General features: G+C 38.4%; 1 protein-coding gene across 4 annotated transcripts in view; it reads left to right on the forward strand.

Annotated features, from left to right (window-relative positions):
- The window catches only part of CDK6 (cyclin dependent kinase 6), a 235,365-nt gene that overhangs the window by 49,259 nt on the left and 169,436 nt on the right, over nt 1–16,670 (forward strand). For all 4 annotated transcript variants that reach the window (XM_082633019.1, XM_082633021.1, XM_082633022.1 and 1 more), the window contains exon 3: nt 11,880–12,015. In XM_082633019.1, coding sequence (XP_082489145.1) covers nt 11,880–12,015 — 136 coding nt within the window. The remainder of the gene's footprint in view (nt 1–11,879; nt 12,016–16,670) is intronic.

The following is a 16,670-nucleotide window of genomic DNA, read 5'->3' on the forward strand; positions in this document are numbered from 1 at the left end:
CATGTGGGATCTTCCCGGACCAGGGCTCGAACCCGGATCCCCTGCATTGGCAGGTGGGTTCTTAACCACTGCACCACCAGGGAAGCCCCCTGATGGTGTTCTTAAAATATATAGAATTTTTCTCGGTTCTTAAAAAATCATTCCTGGAAATTTTGCTGGAATAGGTCTAATTTAAAATGTAAGATGTTAGATGTTCATTTTTAATGCCTTTTTAAAATCATATTTTAGTTATTTTGGTTGCTTATACCTTACTGTATTAATAAGGACACTGAATTCTGTCATGAGATCCAGGTGTCTTTTTTTTTTTAATTTATTTTATTTTGGCTGTGTTGGGTCTTCGTTACTGCACACGGGCTTTCTCTAGTTGCAGTGAGCAGGGGCTACTCTTCGTTGCGGTGCGCAGTCTTCTCACTGAGGTGGCTTCTCTTGTTGTGGAGCACGGGCTGTAGGTGCACGGGCTTCAGTAGTTGTGGCTCGCGGGCTTCAGTAGTTGTGGCTCACGGGCTCTAGAGCGCAGGCTCAGTAGTTGTGGCGCACAGGCTTAGTTGCTCCACGGCATGTGGGATCTTCCCGGATCAGGGCTCGATCCCGTGTCCCCTGCATTGGCAGGTGGATTCTTAACCACTCTGCCACCAGGGAAGTCTGAGACCCAGGTGTCTTATTCCTTCTGTTAGTTTTGACATTCTGCACCCTCTTGGCCTGTGTTTCCTCATCTGTAAAACAACTGCATAGAACCAGATAATCTCTAAAGCTCCCCATATTTATAAAAGTCCATAATTTTGCCATGGAGAAATTTTTTTCTTTCTTTCTTTCTTGGCTTGTATGATGAACAATAGAGTAATTTGAAGAATTTTTGAGCTATTGTTTCTCATTTATTTCATGGTAACTCTGCTACTTTTGACCTTTTAGCCAGATATCAGAAAAGTAATTTTATTTTTCCTACATTCTTTTTGTAGAGTTAGTCCATACTGGGGAGGATTGAAAAACACATACCTTCAGTGAGGCAGTAATGCATGCATATTGCTTTTTTCCCCTAGAACAAAATTAAGAATTTGATTTAACATATTTAATTTTTAAAACTTCCTTTTCAGAATTGATGGTCAGGATTGTCTCGTTAACTTAGTGGAGCAGACTGAAGAAAAGTATATGAGTGATGGAAGAAAAAAAACTTGAAGGAGAAAAAAGCTTTTATAATTCTTGTTTTTGAAATGGTGATTTTTTTCTTGTTAAAAATTGATAAGTTCTCATTGTAGAAAGTTCAGACAGGCAAATAGCAGAAAACACAATTCCATAATTTCATCACCTAGAGCTAGCCACTGTTAGCATCTTGATTTATCTTTCTACCATTTTGTTTACATATGTGGAATCATACTGTACATATTCTTTTGAAGCCTGAATTTTCTTTTAATAATAAATCATGAATGCCTTTCCATGTTCAATAAATATGGATCTGTATCATCATTTTAAGGGCCACATGATATCTATGTGTGTGTGTGTGTGTGTGTGTGTGTATGTTTGTTTGTTTGTTTGTTTGTTTTTCCAGATGACTCTTCAAAAAAGCTTTTTACCAGTTTGTACTCCTACAGTCATGTGGGCCCATTTTCACAAACGCTCACAAATGTTGTGCCATTTTATCATTTAAACATTTTTGTTACCCAGTTTGAGGGGCTTAAATGGTATATCACTGATGGTTTCATTTATGTTTCTTTAAGTTATTACGATAGTTTAACATTTTTTCCTATGTTTATGGTCGTTTATGTTTCCTTAAAAGGAACTAACTTCAGTGGTTGTTTTATTAGATAATAACCTAATCATAAGTAACTGAGTGAATTAGTGCTGGGATAGCTTTATTCACCTAGTAAGGATGTGATTATGAAAGATTTTTGGCTTACAGTGTAGGTAAAATTTGGTTGGTTTTTTTCTAAGACCCAGCAGACAGTCTTCATCACAGACGGCTGCCTAGTTTTGGCTGATTCGTCATTTTTCCTCAAGAGAGGCCCAAAGCTGGAGAACAGGGCTTTTACAGGTCAGAAATGGAGACAGAACTGAATGTTGAAAGTTGGCCAGAATGTTCGTGCACTCATTCTGACTCAGGCCAGAGCTGCTCACTTTGCTTTCAAAAATATCATTTAACTCATATATTTCTGAGATTGAAATATCTTTGTCAAGCTCTGTTGGGTGTGTCATTTTCTAGCTAGTCAAGGGAAGGACATAAGAGAAAAGGGTCTAGGAGATCAACAGTCTTCAGCTTTATTTTATTTTTCCTGTGAATTTTCTGAACATTTTTTTCAGCCCAGGATGGAACACATATATACTGGTATAGCCAAGTTAAACAAAGACATTTAGGAGTTGGCATTACCACAATACCTGTCAGTAGTGTGTCTCATTTGCCACAGAGAGGTCTCTTGCCCCAAAGGCTGTGCTACATACAGAGGTAGGATTGCACAGTGGTAAGGAAATCAGACTTGGGAACCAGACAGCCTGATTTCAGATCCCATCTTCACCACTTACAGTGCCTGGGCCTTAGGCAAAGTACTAAACCTCTCTATGACTGTTTCTTTCCTCTTTTTGTTTTGAAACAGCTTTATTGAAATATACTTTACATACTATCAAATTCACCCATATAAGTATACAGTTCAGTGGTTTTTAGTATATTTATGAGTTGTGCAGCTATCACCATGATCTTACATTTTATTACCCTAAAAAGAAACCCAGTACCCATTAGCAGTCATTCTTCATTCCTTCCCCTCCTTCCTCTCCCACCACCCCCGGCCCTAGGCAACCACTAATCTACTTTCTGTCTCTATGGATCTGCCTATTCTGGAGGTTTCATGTAAAAGGAATTATGAACTATGTGGCCTTTTGTGATTGGTTTCTTTCACTTACCATAAACTTTTCAAGGTTTATTCATGTCATAGCATGTATGTGTACTCATTCCTTTTATTACTAAATAATATTCCGCTATATGGATAATACCATGTTATGTTTATCCATCTATCAATCGATAAGACGTTTGGGTTGTTTCTATTTTTGGCTATTATGAATGATGCTGCAATGAACATTTGTATACATACGTCTGTTTCTTCATCTATAAGAACGAGTACCATTTCATAGCGTTGTTTTGAGCACTAAAAAGGTCAAAATACATAGAAGGAGCTAGTGGGGAGCAAACTAACAAATGTTAGTGAGTAAATGTGATATATTAGTGTGTGAGTCCTCATGTAACAGCAGTTACCAGATTTGGCTTCCTCAGCGTGCCATGCTTTCCTAATGACACCTCTGAAGATCCTCTCTTTTACTTTGCTCCCAACTTTTCCCTGAGTTATAATTTTGAAAAGTTTAATTCATTCAGTAGACATTGAACATCTGCAGTGTGTTAGACACTGTACTAGATGCTCTAGAGAGTTAAAAGAAAAGAGTAAAAAAGTATGGAGTGGTACTTCCAGTTTAAGGCTGTCTTTAGTTTGCTAATCTGTAATCTCTGATCTGCCAGTAGCGTTCATGACTTGGGGCCCCTGAACCCCACCCTCACACCAAATGTCACAGGTTTATGAATCGTTTAATCCATTCACTCTTATCGGCCCTTATTTTGACCCATGTATCTGTGTTTGTGAAGCTAACTGTTGTGTAAGGAAAAGGCTAAAACTAAGGTAATCATGTCTAGGTGGAGCCTTCACCGGATGCAAGAGTAATGTCTCATTCCTGCACTGTAGCTGGGGTTGGTGAATGGTGTTTATTCTAATCAAGACATGATGGTCCCGAATTTTCTCAGCAGATTTCTTCTTTTTATAGAGTCGACTTTATGTTGTTTCTGAACTTAGAAAACTATTTGGTATCGGAACTGGACTCAGCAGAAGTGTCAAGTCTTTGTCTACCTGCCTCTGTTTTCTTTCTCTTGACTTTGCAGAGATGGTGATCCACGTGGTGACTCAGAATATTTTGCCCCTGATACCATTCTCTTCCCTATAAGAGAACAAGTAGGTTTCTGTGACTTCCTCGTGTGTTTTAGCTCTGAAGTAATGTTTCCTTTTTTCCCATAATAGTATATACTTAGCATAACAAAATGATGTTACTACCTCATTCTTCTCTCTGCCTTTGATTCAGATAAAATGCATTAGCAGGGCTTCCCTGGTGGCGCAGTGGTTGAGAGTCCGCCTGCCGATGCAGGGGACACAGGTTCGTGCCCCGGTCCGGGAAGATCCCACATGCCGCGGAGCGGCTGGGCCCGTGAGCCACGGCCGCTGAGCCTGCGCGTCCGGAGCCTGTGCTCCGCAACGGGAGAGGCCACAACAGTGAGAGGCCCGCGTACCGCAAAAAAAAAAAAAAAAAAAAAAAAAAAAAAAAGCATTAGCAGTTTGAAGGATTGTGCTTGAAATATGAGCGCCTCCAGTGCTTGCTATAGGACTATGAAAGAAGTTTGAATTCTGTTATTTAATGTCCATTTCAGGAATTCATCTTGAATATGAACAGAGCAGTATACAGTATCCTATATACCTATTTAGACAGCCCAAATAGCTTATTTGGGGCCCAGCTTATAGTGCACCAGTTTTACACTACCCTATGATAGCAGTGTGTTTCCATATACACAAGTTTTTACTGTTTGCTCTATTTTAAATATTTACTGTAGTGCAAGTCACATCTTGTAAACTTGCCCAATATGGGGGATTCCCATTTTATTTGTAAAACACTTTTTGGTTAATGGATGCAAAAATATTAACTCATAGATCCATATTGCCAGGTACATGTAGATAGAAGCTGAAATGAGATTAGTAGAAACTCTAAAGATGAACTGGAAGAAGATGAACTATGAAACTTTCTTATGAACACTCGTTTTAAGGCTATAAGGAATAAAATGAGTTAGTAAATAAAAGATGTTGGCTTTGCATTCCCTTGTCAGATTGTGGTAGCCTTCAGTGTAACAACAGTATGATCACAAAGGGGTTTCCCTGCTTTGAGGTTACTACTTATGGGGCATCCCTGTGCATTTCCACTTTTCAACAACAGCTAGTGGAAGGGGGGTTGCTTAACGAGGGGTTTTGGGAGAACAGATCTCTGAGCATTGGACTCAACCTTTAACTAAACTCAGTACCTTTGTATGATTTTTTTTTTTTTTTTCGGTACGCGGGCCTCTCACCGTTGTGGCCTCTCCCGTTGCGGAGCACAGGCTCCGGACGCACAGGCTCAGCGGCCATGGCTCACGGGCCCAGCCGCTCCGCGGCACGTGTGATCTTCCCAGACCGGGGCACGAACCCGTGTCCCCTGCATCGGCAGGCGAACTCTCAACCACTGCGCCACCAGGGAAGACCCTTTGTATGATTTTTAAATGATTCTCCTTGCCTCCTCACTTCTCCTTACCCAGGCCTTTCCGATGCTATAGGTTCCATATTCCCATTTGCAATGAGCTTGTCTCTCTTGCTTTCTTTCTCTACTTTTTCTCCATAAAATGCCTCTGTGGTCAGACAAGGAACCACAAGGAGGAATCCTGGGAAGAGGCCGCATGGCTCCTTAGGAGAGATTAATTGTTCGGCTCTGCTGCTGTCAATTACTCTTTTCCAGCCGGCACGCTTATGGAGAAACCTCTTAAGGCGAATAGTCTCCCAGCAAGTCAGGGAACTGGTATAGTCACCTGGAGGAAACTCCTACTAATTAAGCTATGTGCTTGAGCTTAATTCAGTTTGTCTAATATATAAGATGTATTTGAGGTCAGATATTGATGTTTAAAGTCTTTTAATTATTTCAAAATGTTTATAGATATCTTAGGACTATTTTTTGTTGTAAGTAATAAAACCCAACTCAAACTGGGTAAGCACAAAAGCAACATTACTGGCTCACGTAAGTAATAAATCCAGGGGTAGGTTGGGCACAAGTGGGTCCAGGCGCTTAAATGATGTCATCCGGAATCTCTTGCCTATCATCTCTCTGCTCTGGCTCTCTTCAGTGTTGGCTGCATTCCATGGTCGGCTCTACAGTGGTGGCAGAGATGGCCACCAGCAGCTGCGGCTAATCTGTTGCCAGTTTGGTAATCCCAGAATAAAGAGAGCTCTACTTTCCCAGAAGATCTAGTAAAATTCCTGGGACCAATTCTCATGGTCCTATCCATCCCTAAATCAGTCATTGTCACTCTGTCCAGGGTAGGTTACGTGCCATCCTGCGCATGTACCCCACGAATATATTGCCTGAGTGTATGGGGTAGGAGTGGTTCCTCAACAAGAAATGAGGATATGGTTTCCAGAAGAGAGAATGGATCTTGGAAAGGTCGACATCAGAAGTGTCTACTGTAATAGGATGTAGAATGAATTTACTTTGATGTTGATATATAAAGTTTCACATAGTGTTTGTAGAAATAATTTGGAATTAATACATAGCCATGTATCACTGCTTGTAGTTTTACATGTCAGTTGTATCTCCCCCCAACTGGATGTGAAGCTCTTAAAAACGGTACCCATCTTAGATCTGTTTTAATCTCTAAAACCAAGTACAGTGCCTGCACAGTACAGTGCCCATACTGATAAATGTTTACAGGTACTGCTGAAATGGCGATTTCCTTCTAGCAGCAGGTTCATTATTGTTAGTGGCAAATACTTCTGGAATTATACCATTCAGTGCTGGTTGAGAATAAGTGCACACACACTCCTTATTTAATGAGCAAAAGGAGAATACCCTGGCCAGTATCCAGTAGTGTAGGGTTATTGGGAGGTGTGAACATAAATTTGGTGCATGCAAACTGTAGCCAAAGAATGTGCTTCGTGGACTATAGAGGAAGAGATTAGAGATTTTTTAAAAATTCTTGTCAATTCTGAAGACTGCCTGTAGTTCAAATAAAATTTTGTTTAGCACCCTTCGGCAGCTGTGCCAGACATCTCACAGATCTTGAACTATTTGATGTCCAAACATTCAAGAGTATGAAAAAAAGCGACAGGAAAAAAATCCTTATAGAACTTCCTGTGACAGGTCAGAGTTTAATCACAGCAAGTAATGCAGATTTCCCTTTTATTATAACCACAATAGAAAGGCAGGGCTTGTGTTTACAGAGCATGTTGTTTGGGAGACCTTTGTAAATTGTAATCTTTGGAAATCCCAAACCTTATTGGATGTAATGCCATCCATTAGATGAAGACAACTTGCCTATGCAATAGATCCAGAATAGCAAGTTAAATGGAGAACATGAACAGGAAGCAGTCATTCCGAATTACAATGGGTAGGATGCAGAGTTAATTCATGGAGATATTTTGTTATGAGATAATTACATCACTAGGACAGCTGGAAAGCTGAGTGCTGTGCTGGACCGCAGTGCTTGCTCTCTGCCCTGCAGCTGGGGGGTCAGGACAATAGAGACAGGGAGAGGACTTATTTTATGCGATAGTTAGGGGCTTGGCTGACTTAATTGTAAAATGATAATGACCTATCTGCCTTTTTTGGATTTTGTTTTGCGCAGCTAAACTGGATTCGTAGACTCAGTGAATGCTGAGAACCACTTTTCACTTCTACTTTTTGAACCTTCACTTGGATCGCGTTAAGCTAAGCTCTAATGGATAAATTTTGAATGGTAGTTTTCATTTCCTCTAAAAGTCATCTGAGATACTTTTGTTCATCCTCAACACAATGTGATTATATTTCTCTTATGGAACTGTAGTTATGCAGTCACTGAAATGGTATTTTTGTCAGTTTACTGAATAGCAAAAAAATAAAATGGTTTTAGAAAGCTTTAAGATGTTGGTTGACACAAGGAATCAGACAGTTGAAGTTATTTCCCAGGTTTTAGTTTCAAATGTTCAGACCTGTCTGGCTCTTTTGTTTTGCAAGTTATAGAGGCTAGAGGTAGCTTGACCACATTCCTCATTGATTTATATAAATATATTACAGATTGTTAACCTCCTGCCAAACACCAGGGGTTTCATTCAGTTCTTGTTTAGTTCGGTTGCTTTATGTGAGACTTATTGGTTTTATTACAGCATCTATCTTCTCTTTATTGCCCACTGAAGTGATTATTATTTGCTTTGGGATGATTCCAGATAGAGTCATTGTAGACAAGAAAGCATCAAAAATATTATGTTCTAAAATTCCTAAGATTAGTATTTATAGCTATTGATTCAAAATGCATTTTCTACCCATTATGACTAATGTAATTTAATTTTACTATGATAATGTTTACTAAGCAATTAAGTCAGATTAAATTTCATGTTTTAGTATAGAGTAATATTTCCCAAAATGTCTTCTGTACGGTACTGGGTCTGTTGGATGTTGATGGCCAGCACTGGAGCCCAAAACCTACAGGTTCTTCTAGGACTTTTACTTCCCTCGATGTCACTTTTGAATTTCTAAGGAGACAGTAATAGGCTCCATTTCCCAAATAAAATTAATAATGGCACCTTAAAAAAATAAAAAGCATTATCTCCTTGAACCAGCATGAGCCACTTCTACTAAACACCATTCTTTTTGTAGCCTAGAAGAATATATAATTATATACACTAAAATTTATACAAGAATATTCTACTCTGTGTCTCTTTAAATGTGTGTCTTTAAAAATCCACTTAAAAAAATTGCCAATTAAAATTAGTGCCTTTTCTCCATGGCTTATCATTTGGGACAATTAACAGGGGCTCCAGGGAGCTCACCTTTGCGTATCTCAGGTGTGGAGTCCAGGTGCTGCAGGCAGCAACAGTGAATCTTAATAAATAGAAGAGAGTGATATAAGAGTGATATAACTTTGAGAAAAATAACTTGGGTGGGTTAGATGTTATTCTTGCATTGTGTCATACAGAGTGTTTGAAAATGGTTTCAGTGAGATGAAGCAACATAGCATGCTGCCAGGGCTGTTAGGTAACTAACAACGGTTTGGGAGCAAGTGACCCTTCGGTTTAGCAGTGTTTTATGATCACTTCATTCTCCAGCTATGTCTCTGTCAAAAACTTTTTTCTTTTGGAAATTACTAAAACGTCTTATGTATTACAAACCATAAGTGTAGTAAGAACTGGAGTTACTAGTTCTTTACTGACTGGAGGCAGTGATAAGCAATATATTTTTTTATTAAGGAAATGTATTACTTATAATAGAAAACATTTTGAAAGTAATGTTTAAGAAGCACAGCTGTAATGATGCAGTTCCCATGTTTGTATTTGATTTTACTACAGGCCATTTTTGGTTCATTACTGTTTCATTTTATCACAAAAAAAGAAGCAACAGATATAAAGAAGCTTGGTAATTGTGGAACTCCTTTTTCTTCTTCAAAAGGAAGAAAAAATATTCCATTGTATATACTTGCCACATCTTCTTTATCCATTCATCTGTCAGTGGACACTTAGGTTGCTTCCATGTCCTGGCTGTTGTAAATAGAGCTGCAATGAACATTGTGGTACATGACTCTTTGAATTATGGTTTTCTCAGGATATATGCCCAGTAGTGGGATTGCTGGGTCATATGGTAGTTCTGTTTTTAGTTTTTTAAGGAACCTCCATACTGTTCTCCATAGTGGCTGTATCAATTTACATTCCCACCAACAGTGCACGAGGGTTCCCTTTTCTCCATACCCTCTCCAGCATTTATTGTTCGTAGATTTTTTGATGATGGCCATTCTGACCGGTGTGAGGTGATACCTCATTGTAGTTTTGATTTGCATTTCTCTAATGATTAGTGATGTTGAGCCCAGCCATAAAAAGAAACGAAATTGAGTTATTTGTAGTGAGGTAGATGGACCTAGAGTCTGTCATACAGAGTGAAGTAAGTCAGAAAGAGAAAAACAAATACCATATGCTAACACATATACATGGGATCTAAAAAAAAAAAAAAGGTTCTGATGAACCTAGGGGCAGAACAGAAATAAAGACACAGACGTAGAGAATGGACTTGAGGACATGGGGAGGGGGAAGGGTAAGCTGGGACGAAGAAAGAGGTGGCATGGACATATATACACTACCAAATGTAAAATAGATAGCTAGTGGGAAGCAGCCACATAGCACAGGGAGATCAGCTCGGTGCTTTGTGACCACCTAGAGGGGTGGGTTAAGGAGGGTGGGAGGGAGATGCAAGAGGAAGGGGATATGGGGATATACGTATGCATATAGCTGATTCACTTTGTTATACAGCAGAAACTAACACAACACTGTAAAGCAATTATACTCCAATAAAGATGTTTAAAAAAAAAGGAAGAAAAGAGTAAAGCTGTCAAAGTATGCGGGTTTAATGGAAAGAAGATGGTTCAAAGGAGCCTATGAATAAATGGTAGTTACCTCGAATTACCAAATTGAAAGAGTTGTTTTCATAAACTTCCCAGGTTTCAGATCCACGCATGATAGCAATCATATTTTTCACAGTATGGCATGCATATGATTTATGGCATTATTTTTAATAAATTTGTTAGGAGTTTTTACTTTGTCAGAATAATTTTTCAGAATAAGTCACGTTAGTGATACTCGAAGACTTAAGAAATTTAGAAAAAGTTAAGTTTATAAGTAGATAATTAAAACTTAGAAGTCAGAATATTTGGAAGTAGACAAACGTAAGGAAGAAATTCTGTTGATCTTAATTGATTTTAATGGAGTTGTAGAACTCACCCCAGACTGCCCAAAATTAAAAAGGAGTTTGGACCTGGCTATAAAGTATGTGTGGTTGGTGGTAGTGGTGTTCACCCCATCTGATTTAACTTAATTATGGTGTTCTTTAGTTTCTTTTAAAGTTTACTTTAGATTAACACTGACGTACCAAAGGTTTTGGAGCCCATTTAGCCCAGAGATGCAGTAGACTGGCATGGTGAACCAGCTAGGCATTAAAAATTTAAGAGGTAATGTGCAAAGTGGATAACTGAGAGTCAACCCTGCATTTCAGTAACTGGGTTATATGCACATTTATAGTTAGTTTCTTTGAAGAAGGTGTTGTTTTATTTTAAAAAATGAAAGAAAGTAATATGAATAGCACTTTTATTAGCCTTTTCTTAGTATTTATATTACATTCTTGTCAAGGAGTTTATTTATAGCTTGTTTATGGGTGGTGTATTTAACTCTTTAAATGTTTGGTGAGCATCTCATGTGCCAGATAGTATGTATCCTTCGTCTGTTGAAGCTAAAGGAAATTCTGTCCTTTGGCTTGAAAATTCTTTTGACTACTGAAGGCTTTGTTCTTAAAACTTAAATTTTGAATTAGTTGTAGGATTTTATGGAAGGAATTGAATTCTCCCATCCAAACATAATTATAAAGTTTGTCAATCTGCCTTTATCATCTTAGGGCAATATAGTTTACCAATGCAATTTCTGCCCCCCTCCCAAAAGTTAAAATTTCACAGTTTTTATTAGCATGATATTTGGAATTTTAAAACTAAGAATTCATGCCCATTCCTGGGAAACGATTTGATTCACCAGGATGAGAAGGCTTTCTTAGAAATAAACCAAATTTCTCCATATTCCATTATAGTTATTTTCATAGGCATAATTATAAGACCTTAAATTCCAGGAAAATCTAAATTGCAGAGTCCAGCATCTCCAAAAAATGCTCAATCTGTCTCTTTAATAATTCTTGACCTGTGAGCTAAGAACCATATTCTTCCTAGAGGCTGCAGTTTTTGAAACTATCTCTATCAGCAAATTCTACCTAAGATCTTAACTAAGGAGCCCTCCAAGCAGGCATTCTCATGTTGCAGTCATGTTGCTTTCTCTTTGCCACTGTGGATTTTGTCACCACTTAACCAAGCGCTCTGCCCCTGAGCTTTCATATCGATATTAAAGTATCAGATCCTATTAGGTATCCTTACGTATTATCACAAGGAATGATCAAACCTGTCCTTTTTTCCCCCTAATTACGTGATCAAATTGAGGGATATGTGTAAGACTTACAGGTTACTTCTTCGCTTATTACCACCTACTTAATACCTCTTTTTTTTTTCCTTTTAGGTTGTTTGATGTGTGCACAGTGTCACGAACAGACAGAGAAACCAAACTAACATTAGTGTTTGAACATGTTGATCAAGACTTGACCACTTATTTGGATAAAGTTCCAGAGCCTGGAGTGCCCACTGAAACCATAAAGGTACTAAGAATCATCTCTCTGCCTGGTCAAACAGTCACACTGTTATATAAACAATGGCACTCTTTCCTTATGAAAATTGCCAAAATTAGAGCCTTTGGAACTCAATATATAGTTAAATATATCTAGTATGACTAAGTGGGATGTTTATAGAATGGGGTATATTCTAGTTCACTAATTTTAGGGCTCAGTGGAAAAAACCCTTTAGTTCTAATACGTGTTAAAGTTATTGGAAAATATCTATTTGTACGTTATCTGGCCCTAAGCTTAGACAGTATAGTGTAGTAAGTATAGCTCAGCCTTTTTCTGATCGTTTGTGGACTCTGAGGGTTATAATTTAAAACATCATTCATGAGTATATTGAATATTGTAATTGTATACTGGTCCTAGGACATACCTATGCTATGTAAATCTGAAATATTGATTGTTAGGCCCTTCTTTCTCCATTTTCTTCTCATTCATAAAACATTTATAGGAAGCCTAAGTGTCAGGTACCATCCCAAACTCTTGGGATTCAAAGATGACTTAAGACTCCTTGGAGGTCAGCAAGCTAGATGCATTGTATTGACTAGAGATCCTTTCTTCCTTTAGGTCTAATGGGAAGAGCTACTTATAAAGCTCTGTTGGTCTTACTTTGTTCTGCTTAATTGAACTTCCCAGTCGATCTTGTTGAACTTCCCAGTCGATCTCGTAGATCTGTGCATATCATGGGCAGGTTTTCACAAAGATCTATTGGTTTTTTTGTTTGTTTGTTTGTTTGTTTTTTGCGGTATGCGGGCCTCTCACTGTTGTGGCCTCTCCCGTTGCGGAGCACAGGCTCCGGACGCACAGGCTCATAGGCCATGGCTCACGGGCCCAGCCGCTCCGCGGCATGTGGGATCCTCCCAGACCGGGGCACAAACCCGTGTCCCCTGCATCGGCAGGCGGACTCTCAACCAGTGCGCCACCAGGGAAGCCCACAAAGATCTGTATGTTTTTGTGAATTAGGTGAAACAGACTCCTCACCTTATCATTCATTGTGTAGAAATGAGTTCTAGAGTTCAGCATCATTTTAGATAGGAGTTAATAGCTGAAAACAGTTTATCTCCTGAACAGAGTAAATGTCTTTCAGTGATAGCTAGGTGGTGTTCCCAGATACTGATACATTTAGAACTTGATGTATTGAATGATTTATTTCTTTGGTTTTAGACAAATGTAGAATTTATTTTCTCCTATCTGCCTTTCATAAAAGAATATGGTGCTCAGAAATGGTCTCATTGCTTCCTGAGCAGTTTCAAGGACCGTAAGGCCCTTTAAATGTAGGTATTCCTAATTACCTGTTCTTGGTCCTTTTCTCTTCTATCTCTGCATCCCTTTTTTCACTCAAATTCTATTCCAATCCTGTGGCTTCAGTTCTTTCCTTTATGAGTTTGTCCAAATACCATGTTCAGCATGCAGGGCAGAGTATAGCCCTGTTTTGTGTACTCTGCTTTCTGGCCAGATTGGGCTAATCCCCATCCTCTTACTTCAGGCTCGTAATTTCCTACCTCCGTGGGCTTCCTTCTCATTGCCATTCCTTTGCCACCCCGCCCAATAACTCTCTGCTTACATTTTTCAAGGCCCACCCCAGATATCATTTGAGCAACCTTTATAGCTGGATATAATCTCATTTGTCTTACAGCTTGTTCTACATCTCTCCCTCTTTATCATATTTTCTACATTTAATTGTGATTATTTGTGTCCATGTCTTACCTATTCATTCATCTTTGTATCCTGACAGTCCCTACTCAGTGATTTATACACATAGGTACTCAATAAATAAGACACATTGCCAACCTTTCTTCAGATATAATTAATTGAAAATTGTTTTTTAAATGACTTCCAACAGCTTAAACACGGACTGTCAAAATAAGCATTAGCTTCTTCTGATCTATTTCTAAGTTCAAAAATTTCATTTGGGGGAGGTCATTTTTTTTAAGCAGCGAGACAAGGTAACCATATATTTATACCCTACATTGCCACCTACATAGATCTTTCGAGCTTCACATTAAATTCTCCTAGGACGTTAGAGACTGCTGAGTGGAATCATTTGCAAAAGTATGTGTAGTTAAAATGACTGATAAACCAGAGTGATGTGCTTAAACTAAGGCTTGATCAGGCAAGAGTAGAAAATGAAGTGGGTTGGGGGAAACTCCCAAGGGTGGGAGTAGAGAGGTAAGCAGAATTCAGAGAGGAACAGGCAAAAAGGTGGTCACTAAGGTGAGGTGAAGGAGAGGAGCTGGGGGATGGCCAAGCCAAGGTTGGGGAGCGGGGTATTGGTGCTTATCAACAGAAGCTTTTGACAAGGTAACTTGTTAAAAGTATTTCTTGAGTTCTTCATCTATCCAGGGAAAGGGAGTGTCACTTCATCTGTGTTGAACAGGAGATTCTCCTGGAGGCTGTTAAATTTCTTCAGCCATCAGGGGCAACAGCCCCACAGAAGTAGAGGTGGGTGCGAGGGCTGTGGTTATTTAAGGTTTGTGGTTAATAGTGTTTTGATGTTTTCGTAGTAAAATAAAACTATGGTCAACTGAAATATTTCAGGCAATCAATTTGTATGTTAACGGCTCATTGAACATCTTTTGCTAACTTAAAAGCTAGTCGCAAGACCCTTTTCGTCTTCACCCTTAAATTTTTTTTTAATTGAAGTATAGTTGATTTACAATGTTGTTTTTAGTTTCTGGTGTTCAGCGAAGTGATTCAGTTATTCATATACATATATTCTTTTTCAGATTCTTTCCCATTATAGTTTATTACAAGATATTGAATATAGTTCCCTGTGCTATACAGTAGGACCTTGTTGTTTATCTATTTTATATATAGAAGTTTGTATCTGCTAATCCCAAACCTAATTTATCCCCCACCGCCCCTTTCCCCTTGGGTAACCATAAGTTTTTTATGTGTAAGAGTCTGCTTCTGTTTTGTAAATAAGTTCATTTGTATCATGTTTTTTAGATTCCACCCATAAGTGATATCATATGATATTTGTCTTTGTCTGTTTGACTTCACTTAGTATGATAATCTCTAGGTCCATCCATGTTGCTGAAAATGGCAGTAGTTCATTCTTTTTATGGCTGAGTAATATTCCACTGTATACATGTACCACATCTTCTTTATCCATTCATCTGTCGAAGGGCATTTAGGTTGCTCCCATGTCTTGGCTATTGTAAACAGCGCTGCCGTGAACACTGGGGTGCATGTATCTTTTCAAATTAGAGTTTTCTTCAGATATATGCCCATTCATCCTTAATTTTTAAAAATTTTCTGAACTGTGCTGATCAACTTTTCTTCCTTATTAAGTATAAGGGTTTTTTTTTTTTTTCAGAATTTGTGTTTGAGGTTCTTTAAGGTCATCATTAAAAACATGAATAATCATTTAAAAGCACTATAATACTATCAAATGGATAGTTTTAAGCTGAGTATGTGATTGACATAAATTTATTTTTAATGAACACTTTTATCTTTTGTTTCTAAGTTGACATCTTTTTAAGCACTGGTATGAAGGATAAACAGCTGCTCAGTAGAAAGTTCCAGCTAGTTGAGGCTCTGGTTAATTGAATTTTTCAAGCACACAGCCAGAGAACAGAAATATTTTGTTGTTGTATAGCTCATTTATGAGAAGTCTCAATAACTATATCAAGTGAATATTGTTATTATGAGGAACCTATTGGGAACATGGATTGGATTCTTTATATAGAATGCTTTGTTGTAATAAGAGTTTTTCTGAATATACTCGTACAAAGGTTAATTGAATATTTACAGGGTGAGTTCTGTGCTAGGCACTTTGAGGACACAAAACTGCATGAATCATGAACCTGCACTTGGGGACCTTAGAATATAAGAGCACACAGAAGCATGTGGGACACTTCTCTATGGTTATTTAAGTAGTTTAGTTGGTGTTTGGTGTTTTCAAGTTTAAAAAACCCAACTTACTTAAGAATAAACACAGTCTCTAGCTGATTCTTTGCATTATGGTACCAAAATGTTTTCTAAAATGTTCTTCAAAATCATAAATATTATTATTGACACTGTCTTGCATATATCAGAACTTGCTGTGTTGCAATATAGACAAATAGGTAAAATATTTTAACATGAAATAGGTGTAAAACAGAAAGTCAGGGAAAGACCTCATATTCAGATGGTTTAGGCTGTGGGAATTTTCCTCCACCACCTGTCCCCCACCATGTTTTCTGTGGCACTGTTTACCTGTTGGTCCGCCTCAATTCAGTATATTCGAGCGCACATTCAGGACATAAATTGCATTAGGTGAGCCGTACTTGGGTAAAACTGGGATGCTGCATGGTCTCTGACTAGCTATTACAGAGGTAAACTCTTTCTGTTCAGTACCATTTTCATCAACCTGTTTGTTATAAAAAGAGCCCATGAGGGCTTCCCAGGTGGTTCACTGGTTAAGACTCCGTGCTTCCACTGCAGGGGGTGTGGGTTCGATCCCTGGTTGGGGAAGTTCCACATGCCACATGGTGCAACCAAAAAAAAAAAAAAGAAACAAACAAACAAACAAAAAAAGAGAGCCCATGATGGGCTTATTTTCCCAGCTTACATATATCACATAACAATTTTTACATGCATTTAAATACCATTTGTTTTTAAAAGTAAAAAAGGCAGAAAACCACCCCTGA

Source organism: Mesoplodon mirus, assembly GCF_964341445.2.
Source record: "Mesoplodon mirus genome assembly, chromosome: 9".
NCBI lineage: Eukaryota > Metazoa > Chordata > Mammalia > Artiodactyla > Ziphiidae > Mesoplodon > Mesoplodon mirus.